Below are 23,311 nucleotides of genomic sequence, written 5' to 3' on the forward strand. Positions count from 1 at the left end.
GTTTAGAAGAGGAGGCAGAAACATTTCTGAAAGACCAGAGAATTGAAGAACTAAGATTGAAGAGATAAGGCAAGGTGCAGATAAACTGTGAATGGTGGGAGAGGCTTGAAAGGCCAAGTGGCCAAATCCTGCTTCTATTCATTTATTTAGAGATACTGTGCAGAACAGGCCCTTCCAACCCAACGAGGCATGCCATCCAGCAACCCACCTATTTAACATGAGCCTAAGCACAAGACAATTAACCTACAAACTGGTTATGTCTTTGGATTGGGGAGCGAACTGGAGCACCTGGAGGAAACCCACGCAGTCATGGGGAGGAGGTACACACTCCTTGAAGATTCTCACTGGAATTGAACTCTCTGAACGATGACATCCCAAGCAGTAATGGTGTCGCATTAAATGCTACACTACAGTGGCTCTTATGGTCTTGTTGGATTTGTCCTTTTTGTTAGGTTGTTGTGTTTAAAATGGTGTTTTTTAGTCCATACTTTTGACTTATTGCCTCCTAAATTTCTGCTTTGATCTTATTATTAGTTGCTGTCTGGCTTAAGTACTTCCAAGATTTTGCAACACAAATTAATCTGACAACTCAATGACTATTTGGAATTAGGCATGACATTACATATTCAGTGTAGAGATTATGAACCAGTCTTGCCAGGGCTAATACAAATGGCTGGTTTAAGAAAATAACTTGAACAGTTTTAAATAGGAACAACAGTAAAACACTGAAGATTTATTATTACACTTTTCTTTATTGAATTGACTTTATTTCTTACATCCTTCACATACATCAGAAGTAAAAATCTATATGTTACGTCTCTGTCTAAATGTGCAATGTGCAATTCACTGTAATTTGTAATAAATAGTATGCACTACAGGACAATCAATATAGCACAGAAAAACAATTTATCAGCATGAATTCATTAGTTTGATGGCTTGGTGGAAGAAGCTGTCCCAGAGCCTGTTGGTCCTGCCTTTAATGCTGCAGTACCATTTCCGAGATGGTAGCGGCTGGAACAGTTTGTGATTGGGGTGATTCAGGTCCCCAATGATCCTCTGGGTCATTTTCACGCACCTGTCTCTGTAAATGTCCTGAATAGTGGGAAGGTCACATCTACAGATGCAATGGGCTGTCCACACCATTCTCTGTAGAGTCCTGCAATTGAGGGAAGCACAGTTCCCACACCAGGCAGTGATGCCCTCAATTGTAACCCTGTAGAATTTGACTCTGTAGGACCCTGTAGTCCTTAGGATTTGGGGACTCATGCCAAACTTCTTCAATCGTCTGAGGTGAAAGAGGTGCTGTTGTACTTTTTTCACCATACAGCTGGTATTCTTGGTGATATGTATTCTGAGGATTTTACAAGTTATTCACCTTCTTAACCCTGGATCCATCGATGTCAATAGGGGTTAGCCCGTCTCCATTCCTCCTGTAGTCCACAACTGGCTCCACTGTTTTTATGACATTGAGGGAGAGGTTGTTTTCTTGACATCACTGGTGTCAGGGTGATGGTTTCTTCTCTACAGGTCTTTGACCAACCTCTCAAAGCATTTGCTTATTATTGAGGTGAGTGTGACAGGACAGCAGTCACACTCATGACCTCATCTCCAAAATTATCTTGCACCCTGCATCCAAGATGACATCATATTCTCTTGGCATGATTTTTTTCCCCCTGATTTTACTATCTTGCTGCAGTGTCTGTGTCAGCTCAGAGTTGTACTGATTATTAACTAATCTCTGCCAGGACTTGAGCCACCAATCACCCCTTCAGGTAATTTTAATGCAGAAAATTGGTCTTCCATGATTTCAGTCATTCAGATTCAGAAATGAATAGTTTTGTAAAACCCACACTACTATTCAGGGCCCAAAACAGTCCTTCCAGGTGATGCGATACTTCACCTGTGAGTCTGTTGGGGTCATATACTGTTCGGTGCTCACAGTGTGACCTCTTGTATATTGATGAGACCCAATGTAGATTGGCAGACCGCTTCGCTGAGCATCTATGTTCCATCTGCCAGAACAAGCAGGATCTCCCAGTGGCCACCCATTTTAATTTCACTTTCCATTCCCATTCTGATACGTCCATCCATGGCCTCCTCCACTGTCGGGATAAGGCCACACTTAGGTCCGAGAAACAACACCATCGCTCCCACTCCAAGTTTCACCTGGTGGTTCTCTCTCCCCTCCCCCCACCTTTCAAATCTACTCCTCAGCTTTGCCCCAGTCCTGCCGAAGGCCCAAAACATCGACTGTACTTTTTTCCAATAGATGCTGCCTGACCTGCTGAGTTCCTCTGGTTCTATTCTTACCTACAGTAGAAACAACCTGCCTCTATCTTATCTGTCCCTTTCATAATTTTATATATTTCTGTAAGATCTCCTTTCATTCTTCTGAATTCCAGTGAATACAGTCCCCAGGTGACTCAATCTCTCCTCGGTCTAATCCCCTCATCTCTGGAATCAACTTGGTGAACTTCCTCTGCACAGCCTCCAAAGCCAGTATATCCTTCCTCAAGTAAGGAGACCAGAACTGCGCGGATTATTCCAGGTGCAGCCAGCACCCTGTATACTGACAGCATAACCTCCCTCTAGCAATGAAGGCCAACATTCTGTCTGCCTTCTTGATAGCCTGCTGCACCTGCAAACCAACCTTTTGTGATTCATGCACAAGCACTCCCAAGTGGATGACCTTGCATTTACCAACATCGTACTCCATCTACCAGACCCTTGCCCACTTACTTATCTGTATCTTTCTGCAGACTCTCCGTATCTTCTGCACAATTTGCTTTTCCAATCAATTTAGTATCATCAGCAAATTTAGATACACTCCATTTGGTCCCTTCTTCCAGATCGATAATGTATATTGTGAACAGCTGTGGGCCCAGCACCGACGCCTGCGGCACACCACTCACCACAGACTGCCAAACCAGAGTAACACCCATGTATCCCAACTCTCTGCTTTCTTTTGGTTAACCAATCCTCTATCCATGCTAATACATCATCCAAACTCTATGCATCCTTATCTTATGGATAAGTCTTCTATGTGGCACCATTTCAAACGCCTTCTGAAATCCAAGTAAATAACGTCCATCTGTTCCCCTCTATCCACTGTGCTCGTTATATCCTCAATGAACTCCAGTAAGTTTGTCAAAGAGGATCTGCTTTTGCTGAATCCATGCTGTGTCTGCCTGATGGATCCATTTCCTCATCTCATTGTAGTCTCCACTGTTTAGGCATAATGCACTGGTTACAGATTGAACTACTGCACCCTCAATTTGTATGAGAAATTTGATCATTCTGTGATCACTCTTTGCAAGAGGATCCCCAACTACAACATCACTAATTTTACTTGTCTCATTGCACAGGACCAGATCTAAGATAGCACGTTCCCTTGTACGTACAGTAACATGCTGTTCAAGAAAGCCATTACAGATACATTCTATGAAGTCCTCTTCAAGACTGCCTTGACCAACTTGATTCACTCAATCTATACGCAAGTTAAAGCCCACCATTATAACTGCTGTTACATGCCTCAGATATTTCTGTTTATTGCCTGTGCCACTGTAATGACAACTCCCACCAGTGTTTTTTTTCCCTTTACTATTCCTAATCTCTACCCAGATGGATTCAACATTCTGCTCCTTAGATCTTATATCATCTCTCACTATTGCCCTGATCTCATCTTTAATTAAGAGCGCTACCCCACCTCCTTTATCTTCCTGCCTATCCTTCTGTATTACCTGATATCCTTGGATATTTAATACTCAATCCTCTCCACCCTGCAACCACGTCTCTGTAATGGCCACCAAATCATACCTCTTTGTACTGATTTGAGCCACAAGTTCACTGACCTTGTTTCGAATACTACGGGCATTCAAATAAAGTGCCCTTACAGTCATTGTGCTTTTAAAATCTTGTAGTCTTTTACACTTGACTTTTCTTCACTTCTCACTTATCTCTTTTTTATCTTTTGTTCCCCCCCCCACACTTCTTTTTTACTTTATCCATACTTCTCCAATCTGTCGAAAACTCCTCCCCCCCAATAAAGCCCAATCCACAGTTATGCGATTCGCTAGGATCCAGGTCCCATCACGGTTCAGGTGGAGCTTATCCCATTGATATAGCTCCCTCCTTCCCCAATTCTGGTGCCAATTTCCAATGAATTCAAACCCACTTCTACCACACCAATCCTTAAGTCACTCATTTAACTTTCTAATCTTCTTGACCCTATACCAATTTGCACGTGGCTGAGGTAATAATCCGGAGATTACTACCTTTTGGTTCTGCTTTTTAACTTAGTTCCTAGCTGCTCAAATTCCTTCAGCAGAACCCCTTTCCTCATTCTACCTATGTCACTGGTACCCACATGGACCACGACAACTGGATCTTTCCCCTCCCACTGCAAATTCCTCTGCAGGTCAGGTAAAATGTCCCGAAACCGGGCACCAGGCAGACAACACAGCCTTCGGGACACTCTATCCTCGCGACAGAGAACTCTGCCTATTCCCTTGACTATACTATCCCCAATTACTGCTACACTTCTCTTATTCCCCCCTCTTGAATGGCTTCCTGAACTACGGTGCCAGTTGGGTTACTTATCCTTATACTTAGCCCCCACTGTCGCCCACACAGGGAGCAAGAATCTCAGACCTGTTGGACAAGCTCAAGGGCTGAGGCTCCTCCAGCACTGTCTCTTGGATCCCACTACCCACTTCACTCACAGTCACACCCTCTTGTCCCTGGCCACAGACCGAATTTGAGGCAGCTAATCTAATGGGTGTGACTACCTCCTGAAACAGAGAATCCAGGTAACTCTCCCCCTCCCTGATGTGCTGCAGTGCTTGAAGCTCAGATTCCAGGTCATCAACTTTGAAACTGAGTTCCTCGATCAGTCAACACTTACTGCAGATGAGGTCACTAGGAACCACAATGGAGTCCACCAGCTCCCACAGCACATCACCTGATCCAACCTACATCATCCTTTTATTTAATTAGCTGTAATCTAGTGACTTTTTAATTAAACCACTATAAAAGCCTTACTTGCTACTTACCTGTGCCTCCTCGCCAAAGCCTCAAGTTCCCACTCCTAAACTGGTCCCCTCACACAATGCCACTCTGCTTTGATCCTGCTTTATTTTTATTTGTTCCTGCTAATGATTCACAAATTGATTCGTCCGTCGCTAATGTGCCAAGTCCTGTCAAATGCTCCTTTTTAAGCTCTTCTCCCTGACCTGTGCAAAGCTCTCTTCGAATCAATTGGTCTGCCACTAGTGCACCAAGCCCTGCCAAACTCTCCTTTTTAAAACTTTTCTCCACAACCTGTGCAAAACTCACTCTCTCTCTGCGAATTGACTGGCCTGCTGCTAATGTGCCAAGCTCCTTAAAATGCTCCTTTTTTAAGCTCTTCTCACCGACCTGTGCAAAGCTCACACTCTCTTTGAATTGACTGGCTCGCCGCTAATGCTCACAGCTGTTTGTGATCGTTCATTTTGGTCTTCTGCACATATGTGAAAGGCGGAACTATGCACTGCACAGGATGTCAGATAGTGGCAAACTTTACTGGCCAATTCACTCACAAACAAAAGAAATTGTGCAGATGCTGAAAATCCAAGCAACAGATGCTCCTGTCGTAGGGTCTCAGCCCGAAACGTCAACTGTACTCTTGCTATAGATGCTGCCTGGCCTGCTGAGTTCCTCCAGCATTTTTGTGTGTTGGTCAATTCACTTCCAGACTCTCCAATGAGCCCAGCAGCAGAGCAGTGACATACAGAAAAGAGTTCAAATGCACTTTGCATTCAGTCCTCAGCTCTATGCCAAAAAAGGCCAATATGTAAGCAGTAATTATACTTAGAGCACTACAACAAAGAAAAAGGTCATTCAGCCCAAGCTGACCAACACTAATCCTTCAATAGCCCCATCCTTTATTTTCTCACATTTTCATCAACGTCCCCCATGATTCTGCCACTCACTCACACCAAATATTCATTTGAATTCAGTCAACAGTCCTGAGAAAAGAGGCAAAGTGCTTAACATTGTTTCTGTTATTGTTTTAAATTAGCTTTAATTAAAATTTATTTTTAGTTTTAGTCATACAAAATATTTATGACCTGCACACTAAAGTTTGAATCTACAAATCAAAACTCTCGGTTTGTAAATTGATGTCTCTTTTAGTTTCACAAATTTTGTCAGAATAATTATTAGACATTAAATATCCTGGTCTAGGCCAATTACACATAACTGATCATCTCCAAGACAGAACACCTTCAGTCAAGTTTAGTATGCCTTTAGTACAGTGCCTGAATGATATGGTGGTGATAATCCTACCAGAATCAGTATTCACAAGGTCACCAAAAAATTGAACATAACATCCAGGATAATGCTTCAGCATGACCGCGAGGAAACCCTACAAAGCTGAAAATGACATTTTTAAATGGCCCCATCTAGCGAATGCAGCTACAGATTTCTATTACTGTATCAAAATGCATCTCAGAAATCAAAAGTTGAGATTAATTTTAATTTATAGTTTGAAGAATTATCTTCATACATTACACAAGAGTGATAATTTCATACCTCCAAAGCACAATTCTGGAAGATGCTTGATGTACTGACACACTGGGAGGATCCAAGATCTGATTTCTCAGGCTCGTTATCTTTTCCTACTTTAGATGAATACGCAGCACCTAGTTAAGCAGACAGCATTAAGAGATTAAATAACATAAACTTCATATTTCAAATTGACATTGACTTGCAACTTGGTGCAACTTTAGTTTTAATAATTTATCCCCTCCTAAGTATTTTTCATGTGGCTACACAGAGTCATTAGTCTCCTCGAGAGGTGGCGCTTGCCTAGTGAACCCCATTATGGCACTGTTCAATAAATAGAATAATTTCTGGTAAGTTTTCCTCAGATTTTAGCAAACAAAGTTCCCTTCATCTAGATAGTTTCAATAATAGATTTATCAAAAGCGTTATAAGGAAAGAAAATATTTTAATACAGTAACACAGGACAAGTTAATAATTGGGTATTATGCAAAACCATGGGATATTATTAACTCAAACAGTAAGATTTTGATTAACAAAATCAATGCTATAAAATATTGCTACAATTTAAGTTTTACCTTTACAGATTGCAGTCCTAACCTGTTACACAAAAATAAATTATAATAATCGGCATCTCAGTTAAACATGAGAGGCTTAATTAAACCAATGTACTGCCACTCTGAAGTTTAGGATTAGGTGTTAAGCAGAAGTGAAAATCAGTTATGAACACTGCCAGATACCTAGAGCAATTCGCCTAGTTGATGCATTGTCCATGGAAGCCTAAACAAGGAGGGTATAAAACAGGGTAATAAATAATGAGCTACATAATCTTGCCAAAAAGAAATACTTATTAAGCAGCATAAAGTGAATAGACAGGTTTCCATATGGCTGAGCTTAAATCTTAAGTACATTGTCATTAGCTGCAAGGTTCTGGCTCAGGAGGTTAGTGTTAATGGAATTGAATGCAGACCGTAAGGTTGATAGTATGAAGGTTAGGTTAAGCATATTAGGACAAGACACCCAAGTGGCTCACAAGTACAGAAATTCTTTGGGGGTTTGGAATTTTGTTAGCAGGGAGAGCTTATTCAGAAAAAGACTTTGTGATCTATAAATTTCAAGCACGTGCAATTCATAAATACAAAAATATTTGTTTTACAATACATAATATACATTGTTTCCTTAGAAATTGCTTAAAGTGGTATTTTAAAAATGCAAATCCAGTATTTTAACTAACCTGTCAGAGGATGTTTACCAGTATCACTGCTAGTGCTGCTGCCTAGACTAGTGTTGCTTTGATTTAGGCCATTTGTAGCCATTGCAGGTAGACCTATTCTTTCAGTTGGACTGCCACTATAATGATAATCTTGAACACCAGGAGGAAAATTGAACCTTGAGTCATCAAACCGTTCATCCTTAAAGAAAAAGTAAGTAATTAATATTAATACTATTCAGCTCAACAGAGGAAATACCAAATACTACAAGCACCAACAATATTATTGCTAACAGAATTTATAACTAACAGTTAAATTATTTCAAGTATCCTGAGATCAGTTATGTGGAAGTTTTCATCTTCAATTCATCCTTTTACCTTCTTGCCAGAGGTTCTGGATAACTAACAAACCCTCAAGTAGTAAAAGAACTACAGCATTGTCACCCAATAACACCAAATCTTTGCATAGGTCTATAACTTTTTTGACTAGGTTAAAAGGGCTACAGAAAATAGACTAAAGCTACAGCTTTCTAAAGCAGGAATTTCAATTGCACATTTTCATTTGGAAAACTGTTAGCTGCCAAGATTTTTAAAAAATGACTCATGAATAACTTGCGGCAATTCACTGCATCTTTCCCACCTTCATGTTGCAGAAAGCCACAAATTAATCTACTGTACACTGTCACAAATTTTATAACTTGAAACTGCAACTACTTAAAACATAATTAATCCTTGTCCACTTGTTGATAAGCCTATTAAGATCTCTAACTTCTTGTCCACTCCATGGAACTGTCTGACCTTACACAATGCATCCCTGGAACTCAAAATACAGGCTCTTGGTCTTGCGTCTGGCTGGTTAGTCTCATATGTAGGCTGATAACCATGTTTCCATCATTCAGCTCAATCAGTAAATTTTATTTGATCACAGCATACTTGAGGGATAAGGGTCTACCCCACTTCTAATTTGCAACATCCAATATTTCACATTTTCCTGTCCTGTGTTCGCCATTCCAGTTCTTTCCCATGCACATTTCCTTCTAAACTTATCAATGCACATACTTCAAAGTTTCATTTGCACTCTATATATTCACTCATGACCTTTCACCATCACACTATAATTTCTCCAGCTTCCTTCACCTGCATCCCACCATCTTTGCTTCCAACTGGGCATCATCTCTGTTCCAGAGTTATCAACAGCAGCACAGCTTTTAGCCACTAGATATTAATCACAAATTAGCTCAATCCATTTTGCTACCTCATCCAAACACCTGAAACTCTTCCATGAAGCACAATACCTCATATTACACATGTACAAGATAACAATTATCAGCAAGCGCAGTGTTCAAAATTAACTGCAGAAAACAAGTTTACAGATAACCTCAAAGTCAAACACAAGTAATAAATTAAATTTATATCAGCTGTAACTTAACTAGTAACACTTGTAACCAAAGCAGAACATTTTGCATTCAGGTCCTACTGTAAATCTTGCTACCTTTCGACTGCTGGATTTGCTGCTTTTCAGACTAAATATCAAGTCATCTTGCAAATAGAATTAAACGATCCCATGGAACGATTTCAGCCCCTCAATCAACATCACCAAAAAAACAGCTCTGGTCGTGATCACTTTTCTGTTCAAGGGAGGTTGCTGTGCACAATTTGGCTGCTGCACTTCCGATGTTATTACAGTGACTACACTGCAGAAGTAATTAGTAAAGCACAATGCCATACAGTGGGACATGAAAATCTATATAAACACAAAGCTGTCCATTTTTTAACTAATGTTTTAACAGGAGGATCTCTGAAGGAAATGATATTTGTGCAGTTTTTTTAAATATTATTTACAACAGTCAGCTGCAAAATATTTGAAACTAGATAAAATGCAATACCTTTGTCAATATACTTTAACACAAAAATATGCCAAGTATTCCATAATTATCTTTTCAGTAATTTAAAATTAAGTGGCAGAAAATAGAAAAAAAAAACTATTGCTAAGATAGTTGGAGTTTCTTCACATTACAAAGTTGTTCAGTCTTCATTGTATAAGATGATGAGAGGCATTGATCATGTAGATAGTCAGAGGCTTTTTCCCAGGGCTGAAATGGCTAGCATGAGAAGGCACAGGTGTAAGGTGCTTGGAAGTACGTACAGAGGAGATGTCGGGGTAAGATTTGTTTTTTAAAACGCAGAGAGTGGTGAGTGGGTGGAATGGGCTGCCGGTGACTGTGGTGGAAACAGGTACGATAGGGTCTTTTAAGAGACTCCTGGATAGGTACATGGAGCGTAGAAAAATAGAGGGCAATGGGTCATGTCTAAAGTATGTACAAGTTTAGCACAGCATTGTGGGCCGAAGGGCCTGTATTGTGCTGTAGGGTTTCTATATTTCTATGTTTCATTCAGCAGGGTTCAGAAGCCAATTTGCACAAACATTTACAGATGCTCTCTTGAAATATTACTATGGAAAAAAATGATGAGAACCCTGTCTCTCCTTTTTGCAGTTCCAGCTAATGCCATGCCCACTCACTCATCCCACTGACAACAGATAACACTATGAACAGTAATTATATTTCTTTTTCCAATCAAAAAGTAATACACGCCAAATGACATTGCAATGCTGAATCATATGTGCGAGTCCTTGCCATCAGCATGTATACCAAAATTAAGGCATTTTCTGAACTAAAACACTTACTCAACTTTCCACTAATCAAACAGTGGCCAGCTATCCACTTTGTACATACAACATCTGTTTTATTAAACAAGGCAAAGTGCATTCGTTAACAAAAATTAGTCTGCATATTGAAGATCTCAACCATAGAATGTGCAAATACAAAACATCTCACATCACTTTCTAAATATCCAAAATAAAAGTAACGTCAAAGGATAGATAACATTATCATGCAAGAAAGGAGGCAGCTCCTACAGAGCAATGTGGTAACAACTAGATAATCTTTTAGTGAATTTGATCTAGGGATCAGTAATGGCACATGCTAAATAGGACAATTCCTATGTTCTTCAATCTGTGTAAAATGTTTAACAATACATCTTACATGTTGTTAGGGTGGTTAAGAAGGCATATCTTGATTGAGTTCAAGAGGCGCAGAGTAATGTTGCAGCCCTATGAAACTCTGATTAGACCACACTTGGGAGTATTGTGCTCCATTCTGGTCGCCTCATTACAGGAAGAACATGGAAGCTTTAGAGAGGGTGCAGAGGAAATTTACCAGGATGCGGACTGGATGAGAAAGCAAGCCTCCTGAAGAAAGGTTGAGTAAGCTAGGGCTTTTCTCTTGGGAGCAAAGGATGAGGAAAGATAGCTTGATAGAGATATACAGTATAACAAGAGACAGAGAGTAGACTGCCAGTGCCTTCCCCCTCTCCAGTGTGGAAATAGCAAATACAAGCGGCCATAATTTTAAGGTGATTGGAGGAAAGTTTAGGGAGATGTTAGACGCCAGATTGTGTTTATTTGTAAAAACACAGACTGATGGTGTGTAGAACACACTACCAGAGTTGGTGGAAGAGGCAGACATGCAAGAGACTCCTAGGCACATGGAATAAAGAAAAATGGAAGGCTATGTGGGATTGATCACACAAAAAGGTTAGTACGTCATCACAGGGCAAGGGATCTGTACTGCGCTGTAATTTTCTGTGCTCTATCTCATCCAAAATGTGGCACCCCCAGTGCTGGATTCCTTATATATTGCATTGGAATACCACAGAGAAAGATCCAAATCCAATCTTCTAACTCAGGTGAGAAAGTAACCAAGTCACTGCTGACATGGAAAAAGATGAAATGTCCAAAAAAAGGAACTTAAAATATGCATCTTAGAGATATATGCAGTAACTGTGCAAAAAATGTGCTTGTAAGAAAAAATATTTTTACGTAATATATTTAAACCCACATGATACCTACAAAAGCAGGGGGAAAAAACTGAACTATATATTTGACTTTATTCCTCATTCTATATAAAGATGCTCAGTCCCTGAATTACCAAGTAATTCCATAATTTGCTGTAACCTTGCATATATGCTAATGTGGTTGGTCATAAATTTCAAAAAATGCTGTAAAAGAGACATGCAAAATAAATTTCTTATCCAACTACCTCGCAAAATAAATGCACAAGAACAAAATTAAGTGCCAAACCTCGTCATCAGAATAGGAGTATGCTGAAGCCACAGCTCCCCACATTTTACTGGCAACATTTGCTGCTTGTTTCATACCAGATTTAAGTACATCCATCTTGGGTCCTGAGAGCAGATTGTCAAGCTTAAATCCTGAAATTGATGTGACCATGGATCCCAAGGAGCCATGCTGAGAGTTTCTTACTAAGGCAGTTAATGAAGCTGAACGCATCTTGTGTGAGATGGCCTTTTGCACTTTAGGCTGTCCAGCAAATGTTTTTGATCTGGACACTGATACAGATACTGGCTGTGCAGCTTCTGGTGGTACTGGGCTAGATGGGAGACTTGACCTCCTTTCTGGTGCACGACAGTGCACATCATCGCTGTCACCCAATGTCTTCTCTTCATTCTCTGCCTTGTGCAGTTCCATACTGGCAGATTTTCCTCCAAGAGGGCTTTTAAGATTCATATACATTTCAATCTCATCTGCAAGTTTTCGAGACACAACGGTGGGAACACTCTTCTCAACATTGGAGGAGATTTTCTTCTCTGTTTCTGAGGCTAGCAATGACAATGGATCAAAGCCCACCTTAACATCTTCTCTTTCTACAGTTTTAATTGTGGGGCAAGCAGTTGTCCTTCTGTGCATAGGGCCTTCAACTTCCTGTTCTTCATCAATTGGAAGAAAAGAATTTGGCTCAACCTGTAGGTCCTCAAGTACTACATTTTTAGCATCAACAGGGTGTTTATCGGATATTTTTATTTTGCTTAAGTCACTATTCTCTGCAATATCAGAGCATTTATCAAAGGTAGTTGTGCCGTCTTCACCTTGACACTCTCTTGTTTGGTTAGCTGAATGATCCAAGACTGAATGGGTCTTAAGTACTGAATCTGGTTCCTTGGCACTGCATAGAGCAGCAGTTAGGATCTTGGCATCAGCACCCATCATCTCTGCGATCTCATTAGGATCGGTTTCAAGGCTTCCCTTTTTAAGTAACATATTAGGCCGTGTATCAGTACTGAAGCTGCAGCTCCTTTCTGCCCAGTGCTTTTGCCGTTGCTGAATTTTCTCATTGTTTTTTCGCTGCATTTGTGTACTGGGATCATCAACAGCATCACCACCATGGTAATGATCATGTTTTACCATCAGCAAATTCGCCACGTTACCTAAAATAAGTTAAAAAAAAAGTATAAATTTTGACAAGTTATGATTAAATGAGTATGGAATGACAGGGAAATGATCAGGTCCTCTCTAGGTTATGAATACCTGACATATACAAGTGGCTCCCGTTTTTCAAACATTCGCTTTATGACAGACCTACATTAGTTACCTGCTTTCGCTAACAGAAGGTGCTTTCACTGTTATGTAAAAAGGCAGCAAGCACCCTGAGCAGCCAAGCTCTTCCCCCAGAACTGCATTCTGGCCACCATTGCTTAAACACATGCCTGTGAATATCAGTGCTTTATGTCGCTTTATTTTGTGCATCCGTTAGCAAGATAGCTTGATATGCGCGGGGGGAGACAATAGGCAATGCAGGAGGAGCACTGGAAATCTCTGAATGTGGACAAAAAAGATGATTGTTGACTTTAGGAGGGCACAGAGCAACCACTCCCCGCTGAACATCGACGGCTCCTCAGTAAAGATCGTTAAGAGCACCAAATTTCTTAGGGTTCATCTGGCGGAGAATCTCACCTGGTCCCTCAACACCAGCTCCATAGCAAAGAAAGCCCAGCAGCATCTCTACTTTCTGCGAAGGCTGAGGAAAGTCCATCTCCCAACCCCCATCCTCTCTTCCCGCCGTTATGGACATTTACACTACACGCTACATCCGCAAGGCAAACAGCATTATGAAGGACTCAACACACCCCTCGTACAAACCCTTCTCCCTCCTGCCATCTAGGAAAAGGCACCACAACATTCGGGCTCTCACGACCAGACTATGTAACAGTTTCTTCCCCCAAGCTATCAGACTCCTCAATACCCAAAGACTGGACTGACACCAACTTACTGTCCTCTACTGTGCCTATTGTCTTATCTATTATTTACTGTAATGCCTGCACTGTTTTGTGCACTTTATGCAGTCCTGGGTAGGTCTGTAGTCTAGTGTAGTTTTTTTCTGTGTTGTTTTCACATAGTTCAGTGTAGGTTTTGTACTGTTTCATGTAGCACTATGGTCCTGAAAAACGTTGTTTTGTTCTGTGTACCAGCAGTTATGGTCGAAATGACAATAAAAGTGACTTGACTTGAAGATGATTTCTAAGGTATCAGAAAAGCCTAAAAGAGCTCGTAAGGGTGTTACACTTAGTGTAAAACTAGACATAATTAAGCGTTTCGATCGTGATGAACGAAGTAAGGACATTGTCCACGCGGTGAACCATTCGCACTATTTATACGCAGAGAGAAAAAATCTTGAAAGTTGCCAATGTTACTGTTGGTTCTGCTCGTAGCAAAGTGGTCTCTCTTAGTCGGCATCCAATAATGGATAAAATAGAAGGTCTACTGCTTGAGTGGATTGATGGGTACACAAAGCGTGGTGTTCCATTAAGTTATCTAATACTTAAGGAGAAATCAGTCAGTCTTTTTAATAAGCTGAAACAGAAAGTACTGGAAAATGGTGATGAAATTGTTGCAAAAGTGGAATTTAAAGGTAGTCATGGGTGGTTTGATCGGTTTCTGAGGTGAGCGCAGCTTTATAGCTTAAAGTTTACTGGAGATACTGAAGCTGCCAAAAAGTTCCCAACAGAACTGAAGAAAATAATTACAGAAGGTGGTTATTCATATGAGCAAGTGTTTAACTATGACGGAACTATAATTTATTGGAAAAAATTGCCAAGCACCCCAACCTCCACGTGTGCTCCCTGTCTTCCTAATTCCAGTAAGTGAAACTACACTGTACATACATTATTTCTACTTTATCTAGGCTGTATATTTTTATGTGTTATTTGGTATGATTAGGCAGCTTCATAGCTTAAAGGTTACCGGAGAGACTATGTAGTGAGATTTTCGCTACACTAGACAGTACTGCAATGATTGCAGAAAAGGATTTCTACCTTATATAGGCTGTATATTTGTCATAGCATTCCTGCTTTTACTATATATTACCGTTATTTTAGGTTTTATGTGTTATTTGGCATGAGTTTGTAGATTATTTTTTGGGTCTGGGAACACTCACAAATTTTTCCCATATAAATAAATGGTAATTGCTTATTCACTTTACGACATTCCAGCTTATGAACCGTTTCATAGGAACGCTCTACCTTCGGATAGTGGGGGACACCTGTACATACAAATAGGTATTTAGGAGACTTGTGAGATGGGTTTACCAATTAAAAGGCTGCAGACATCTTCTGCCACCTAGGAAGCTTGTTTGCAGCTACATTTATACTTGCAAACTGACCAGGTTATGAACAGTTCACAGGAGTGGAACCCTGCATCCATTTCTGTCTTCTCAATTTTACTGAAACCAGGTGGTTAATTCTAAATACATCTCTGTGCATTACAGTTTTGTTTTAAACACAAGATAGTGAGGCAGGGCTTAAAAATCAGATGAACTTTGTTTTAATATAGGGTTCTTTAAATTGTTCAGATTATTGAAAAATTCAACTTTCTTGTAGATTACCCTTGAAGCATCTTGATCATTTACAATGTGTAAACATTGCCTAATTCTACCATCTTTACCCAATTACCAATTCTAGTACCATATAGGAACTTACAAACAAATACATCCACTGAGTATTATTCATCAATCAAAATAATATGTTTTAAAATATAATAATAAAGCAAGCTGCAATTCAAAGAATTACAAATTACTGAAGAAATCAAAATGACTTACAGTTGCTCCCATTGTTGCCAACTTGAGAACACTGAAGTTTCACAATGCTGCTACTTGAGTGCAGTCTTTCTGGGGAGTTGGAACTCTTCATTTCTTTATTCATTGCTGAATTCTCACCAGCACTGCCTTGACTTTTTTCTATAAGGTGCAAAATCAAATTTAGAAGAAAGTATTTATTTTCATTCAAGAGATTTAAAATTCAAAAATCAAATCCATGTTAAGAATACTGACAATAAACTGTGAAGAAACACAAAATAAAAACAGATCTAAAGCAAGACTGATGTTGATAAGTGTCCCCTTGCACAGAGAAATAATATACAATACATACAAGTGGGGGAATAAAATGTTAGGAGTATTCAAAGATCAAAATTAAAAAGACTATATCAAGGGTGTCATGGTAGCATAGCAGTGAATGTAACACTATCAAAACTTCCGAGTGTCAAGAGTACAGAGTTCAATTCCAACACTGTAAGAAGTTAGCACATCCTTCCCATAAGTGTGTTTTCCTCTGGGTGTTTCAGCTTTTCCCCACAGTCCAAAGACATACCAGTAGGTTAACTGGTCATTTTAAATTGTCCCATGATTAGATTAGGGTTAAGTAGGTGGGTTATTGGGTAATGTGGCTCGTTGGGCCAGCAGAGCTCGTTTCTTGCTGTATCTTTAAATACAGAGATAAATAAATAAAAATTTTGATGAAAAACATTTCAAATGAACTGGGAAGAGGGATAAGTTCTTGTGAAGGATGTTGGATTAGGGTATAAAATTATTATTTTTCTTATATTTTCTTTGTAGTTCAAGTTTCCTATGATTGCTTGTATTTTTATATAATCACTGATTAATTGTTCAGTAAACCTTCTAGCAATCATGGTAGTTAGCTCCGTATTTTTCTGCAGTGTGCCAAACCACTTGAATCTGCCTTTTTTTAATATAGATTATCATCATCACTGGAGTTTTGTTTTCTCTAGCCTGAATATGAGAATGACCACAACTGCTTTCTCTTTCCTTTGTTCTCTCTGCTCCTCTTTATTTGTTTGTTCTTTGTTTTTGTAACACTTTGTAAAGTTGCCTAGCAATAAGTTTAATGCCTCACTCTTGACTTCCAAAGAACCTTTGGATCATAAAAGCATCAGGATCCAACAGCTTGAAGATTTAAGGATATGGAAGAATCCCAGACGAAGAAGAAAGTTTTAGTGCACATATTTTAATAGTAAGACCTTCCTCCTTACTTTACTAATCGTCAGAGAAACACCGAGTTCTTGTTTCAATACACTTACTAAGGGAAGTTTAAGAGCGAAGGAAAACTATTCTACTTGGTTCTGTTTTGATGAAGTTGAACATGAACATAGCTGCCATTACAAACAAGGTACAGGAGTGCTTCTACTTTCTTAGAAGTTTGCAAAGATTCGGCATGTCATCTAAAACTTTGACAAATTTCTATAGATGTGTGGTGGAGAGTACACTGACTGGTTACATCATGGCCTGGTATGGAAGAAATCAGAACTGCGGCTAATGAAATCTGGTTGCTGGATGATATCAAAAAGGGAATGGGGAGTCATAGAAAGCTCAGGGGAAAGGAAAAAACTGGCTGGACGTTAGCAGTCTTATCACAGTTAAGAAAATGAGAATGCGTTGAGTAAGATGATTACGCATGTTGAAATGTGAACATGCTGAGTTAAAGAATCAAATATGTGGGATGACTGAGCAAATGCAGAAATTAACTCAACAAGTAAAAAAGGAAAAGGACAATTATGATAAATTACAAAATCAGAATGACAAAGCAAAAAGTCTGATGAGCAAATCTGCACTAAGTGAGGTAACAACAGAATAAGTACTTAATTGGATCAAAGCGTATTGCATGGAGATTCAAGGTAAACTGAAACAGTATCAGAAAACGCAGCAGGGACCTTAAGTGCGCAGTCCTGCCAGTGACCCTCCTCCTTGGATCACATTCCCTACATTGGACAATACTCTGAAGCTGGAAGCTGCACCACCATTCAAACTCGGAAGAAATCCAGGATGGACATGACATAGACCCTACAATTACCTCTAGTGATTCAAGTGAGGATGACAATGATGGAACAATAGGGTTGGCAGCCAAGTCTTGACTTGCCCATTATAGACCAGGGAAGAGAAGACACACAGGACTGGAGATGGAACTTTGAAAGGAGACAGATTTAAAAAAAAATCAACCACCTGAACTGGAAAATATTAACAAAGGGAGTTCATATCATAAAAAACTTAAGAACACATACAGCTTGCACTCATTTGATGGGATTAAATTCTTGGCAAATCAGAGTTGACTGACAGTAATGAATACATAGGAGGTAACAAACAAAATCTTGTTTGTTGGAAGGTGGTTGGAAAAACAGACTCCAATACATAGTGATTGGAGAAAGGCAACTGACTGCAAGCAAAAGATTTGAGGACATTTTTGAAAATGAGAAACTCTAGAGAACAATGTGGTTGAGTTTCTCAGGTGTTCCTGAAGTAAATGAAGATATCATGAAGGAATCTGCTTACGGTTGCTTGATGTCAACTTTTATAGATGGTTTGAAACCAAATGGAATAATACATATATTTGCTCAGAATTTGAGTTTCTAACTCCCTCCCACGTAATTGGTTAGGATCATTATTTGGGTTACATTTTGCTTGGATTACATCCACAGATTGTACATTCCGATTCTAGAAATAAACAGGCATTTCAGAAGGAGCTAATTTTACACCTGATATGTGAAGTATTTTCTTTCACAATATTATTCAGAATGAAACTGATCTACCATTTACATCAGCATCAACTGCATAGACATAACGTGTTGAGTAATTTATTTACTCAACTCAGAAACCGGAGAGTAAATGGACCTTGTTTGCTGTCCTAAAATAAATAATTATGATCACACACAAAATATTGGCACATCACTCTTTGCCTTCTGTGGACAAGCCAATTCTGGATCTACAAAGCAATATCCCCTTGGATCCCATGCCTCCTTACTTTCTCAATAAGCTTTGCATGGGGTACCTTATCAAATACCTTGCTAAAATCCATATACACTACATCTACTGCTCTTCCTTAAACAGATTTAAACAGATACTGGAAGGGACATTAACTTGCTAACCCAGAAGAATTTAATCAAGTGATTAAAGTCTCCCAGATAAACTTAACCTGCTCCTATCACAGTTTAAACATTATAATCCTGAAAAATGTCACGATGTTGCTCAAATTAAATATAAACACCTAAACATAATCAAATTAAACTGATCTCCTCCCATTGTGTGCTGTATCTCAGAATAGGCAAATAATTACCATGCAAATCTTGCTTTTCACAGCCAGGCAGTGTGTGACATGGGTAATTAAAGTAAGCGAGTGTGTTAATCAGGTGACTAAATTTATAAAACAGAGTGGAATGTCAAGGCAATTCTCATAATACTTGCCTTTTTGCTCTGTAATTAGACCAGATGAGCCGACTTCTACTAACGCATCTTCCTGCAGGTCAATGCCATCACGTCGAAGTTCATCTTTAGATCCATAACCTTGGTCTGACTGAACACCTGTAAAGAAGCAAATACACATATTGAACACAATAAATGGTTCTTAATGCATGAACCATACAAGTATCATAAAACCCATTTTACCTTGTCCATTACAAATTAAATGTCCTTTGGACTAGAAATACTCGAGAACTTTCTCGTTGACACCCTTTATACATATACATTTTAGAATGAGCTTTTACCATAAGACAGTGACACCTTAAAAACACTGGTTAGGATAACCATGGGAGTATTATATGCAGTTCTGGTTGTCACATTATAGAAAGAATGTGATTGCATTGACCGAGTGAAAAAGAGATTCATTAGGATCTTGCCAGGACTGGAGAATGTAAGATACAGGGAGCTGCGTTTGCTTTCCCTAATGTAAAGGAGGCTGAAGGGTGACGGGATAGAGATACAAGATTATGAGAGGCATAAATAGCTAATGAATGTCTAAAACCATCTTCCCAGATACAGCTATCAAAACAAAAGAGCTTAGGTTTAAGGTGCGAGAAAGGAGATTTAAAGGGAATGTGAAGGGCCTGTATTTTTCTTAATTACAGAGTGGCTGATATCTGATTGCACTGGTGGTAGTGGTTACAATTAATGTGTTTAACACTATTTTAATGGACTCAAATAAACAGAGCATAGAAGACTACCATCCTACAAGCAAATGGAACTAGTGCAGATGAGCAAAAAGCCTGGTAAGGACACTATGGCTGAGTATCTTGCTTCTGTGCTGTATCACTCTTCCCAAGTTATAAACACACTGCAAGAGCAATGCATGCAACCATAAAACCATTTGCCTTGAATATAATTTACTTGAACAGAAATTACAAGTATTTTGAACAAAAATTGAACTAGAAGAGTGGGGGAAATAAAAGGAGACTGAATATTTAACGTGTATAAAGACCACAAGAAATGAAGAGGAGGTCATTCAGCTCCTGGAGTCTGCTCCATATTCCAATATCATGGCTAATCTGAGGCTGGCCTCAACTCCACTTTCCCAGAACTCTTGAACATATGCAACAATTCAACCTCTAATGCTGAGAAGGTCCTGAAGTGATTTTATGAAACTAGGTGGACAGCTGAGAAACGGGACCTCCAGCGTAATCTCTGGATTGCTACCTGTGACACGTGCCAATGAAGGTAAGAATAGGATGATTTTGGTGGCTGAAGAACTGGTGCAGGGAGCAAGGGTTCAGATTTCCGGATCATTGGGATCTCTTCTGGGGAAGGTATGACCTGAACCTGAGGGAGACCAATATCCTTCCGGGCAGCTTTGCTAGAGTTGTTTGGAAGCGTTTAAGCTAATTTGGCAGGGGAATGAGATCAGAATGATAGTGCTGAGGATGAAGTAGTTGGTTTACAAAGGCAATGTGTAATGAAACTCCTAGCAAGGAGAGGCTGATGCTAGGTCAAAATTGCAATCAACAGAATGAGTTGCAATGTAAAAGACAGACAAAATTGCCTTATATTTGACTGAAGGTTTTATATTTGAATGTGTATAGTATACAGAATAAGGGAGATGAACTTGTAGCACAGTAACAGATAGGCATTATGATGTTGTAGGCATCACTGGGTCATGGCTCACAGAAGATTATATCTGGGAGTATAATGTCCAAAGATATACATTGTAAAGAAAGGACAGGCAGGAAGGCAAAGGGTTTGGTGTTGCAGTTGGTAAAAACACAAAATGAAATCATTAGGAGGAGGTGACATAGGCTCAGAAGGTGTAGAATTGTTGTGGGTAGAGCTAAGGAACTGCAACAGTAAAAAGACCCTGATGGGAGTTATATACAGACCCCAAAACAGTGGTAAGGCTGTGGTCTACAAGTTCCAATGGGAGATAGAAAATACATGCCAAAAGTTCAATATTACAATAGTCATGGGGGATTTCAATATGCAGGTAGATTGGGAAAATCAGGTTGGTTCACGGTTCCAGGAGAGGGAATTTGTAGAATGCCTGCATGATGTCTTTTTAGAGCAGCTCGTGATTGAGCCCACTAGGGGCTCAGCTATTCTAGATTGTGTGCTGTTCAATGAATCAGAATTGACTAAGAGCTCAAAGTAGGGGAAAGTGATCATAATGTGATGGAATTCACCCCGAAATTTGAAGAGAAGCTGCAGTAATACAGTGGAATAAAGGGAATTAAAGGCATGAGAGAAGAGTTGGCCAAAATTGATTAGAAAAATCATGGGCAGGGATGACAGTAGAGTAGCAACGGCTGGAACTTCTGGAAGCAACACGGAAGACACAGGCTATATACATCCCAAAGAGGAAGAAGTATTCTAAAGGCAAGCTGAAAGAACTGTGGCTAACAAGGCAAAGCCACCAAAAAGCCAAAGAGAAGGCATATAATAGAACAAAAATTAACGGGAAGTTGGAGGATTGGGAAGCTTTTTAAAACCTACAAAAGGCAACTAAAAAAGTAATTAAGAACGCAAAGTTGGAATACAAAAGTAAGCTAGCCAATAATATTAAAGAAGATACCAAATATTTCTTCAGAGATGTAAAGTGCAAAGGGAGACAAGAGTGGATATTGGACCAGCGAAAAACGATGCTGGAGAGGTAGTAACAGGGGCAAGGAAATGGTGGACAAACTGAGGAAGTATCTTGCGTATACAGGGGCTGTATCGGCAAGGTTGCGGCGCTGGAGGATCATGGCAGGAAGAGTTTTTCTTCCTTCTACCGTCTACATGAGACGATGGGCTGTTGGGACTTTGAGACTTTTTACCGTGTGTCAGTTAGTCTTTTATCAATTATGGTATTGTCTGTACTGTTGTAACTAAATGTTATAATTATGTGATTTTTGTCAAGTCTTTTATCAATTATGTTATTGTCTGCACTGTTGCAACTAAATGTTAACTATAATTATGTGGTTCTGTGTAGGTTTTTGGTTTGTTAGGTGGTAGTGCTGGTCTCTTGACTTGGTGTGTCTGGGTAGTCTTGTTTTGTCTGATGGATTTGGAGTTCCTTTCCAGGGAACGTGCTAAGATGGTAGCGCGATATTGAGACGCAGCAGCCTCTCCGGACTCTGGATTGGGGATTACCAAACATTATGTGGTTTTTCTTGTGTGGTCTGTTTTGTCGTGTGCTTTTTTGTGAAATCATTCTGGAGAACGCTGTCTCATTTTTTAACTGCATTGCATTTGTGGCTTCTAAATGACAATAAACTGGATCTGAATCTGAATCTGTATGGTCATGCACTTTTCAAGAAATAAAGAGTATATCATTTTCTAAATTTAAAGAAAATTCAAAAACTTGAGGCACAAAGGGACTTGGGAGTACTTGTGCAGAATTCCCTAAAGGTAAATTTGCAGGTCGAGTCTGAAGTGAGGAAGGCAAATGCACCATTAGCATTTATTTCAAGGGGACTAGAATATAAAAGTAAGGATATAACATTGAGGCTTTATAAAGAACTGATGAGGCCTCACTTGGAGTACTGTGAGCAGTTTCGGGCCTCTTATGTAAGAAAGAATGCAACTGACACTGGAAAAGAATCAAAGATTCATGAAGGACTGAAAGGATTGTCATATGAAGTGCATTTGAAGGTTCTGCGCCTGTACTCACTAGAGTTCAGAAGAACAAGGGGTGACCTAATTGAAACCTATTGAATGCTGAGAGACCTCAATAGAGAGGATGTTTCCTATGGTGGGGGAGTGTCTAGGACCAGAGGACACAGCCTCAGAATAGAGGGGTGTCCTTTTAGATTAGAGATGAGGAGGAGATTTTTAGCCAGAATGTGATGAAACTGTGAAATTCATTGCGGCACGTGGCTGTGGAGGCCAAGTCTTTAAGTATATTTTAGGTAGAAGTTGATTGATTCTTGATTGGTCGGGATATGAATGAATATGGGGAGAAGGCAGGAGATTGGGGCTGCGAGGGAAAATGGATCAACCATGATGAAATGGCGGAGAAGACTTGATGGGCCAAATGGCCTAGTTCAAAGTCTATTCAGGTATCTGATGGCAGATGGGAAGAAGCTATTCCTGAGTTACTGAGTGTGTGCCTTCAGGCTCCTGTACCTCCTTCCTGATGACGTACAGACAACCCCTCAATCTCAAAGCTCTCTAATTCTTT

General features: G+C 39.7%; 1 protein-coding gene across 3 annotated transcripts in view; it reads right to left on the bottom strand.

Annotated features, from left to right (window-relative positions):
• dennd4c (DENN/MADD domain containing 4C) overlaps positions 1-23,311 on the bottom strand; it is a 183,667-nt gene that overhangs the window by 12,121 nt on the left and 148,235 nt on the right. For all 3 annotated transcript variants that reach the window (XM_073072879.1, XM_073072889.1, XM_073072869.1), the window contains 5 exons: positions 19,132-19,248; positions 15,703-15,840; positions 11,892-13,036; positions 7,775-7,952; positions 6,571-6,680 (listed from right to left, as the gene is read on the bottom strand). In XM_073072879.1, coding sequence (XP_072928980.1) covers positions 6,571-6,680; positions 7,775-7,952; positions 11,892-13,036; positions 15,703-15,840; positions 19,132-19,248 — 1,688 coding nt within the window. The remainder of the gene's footprint in view (positions 1-6,570; positions 6,681-7,774; positions 7,953-11,891; positions 13,037-15,702; positions 15,841-19,131; positions 19,249-23,311) is intronic.

The sequence above is a fragment of the Hemitrygon akajei genome, chromosome 2 (genome assembly GCF_048418815.1).
Source record: "Hemitrygon akajei chromosome 2, sHemAka1.3, whole genome shotgun sequence".
Taxonomy (NCBI): Eukaryota; Metazoa; Chordata; class Chondrichthyes; order Myliobatiformes; family Dasyatidae; genus Hemitrygon; species Hemitrygon akajei.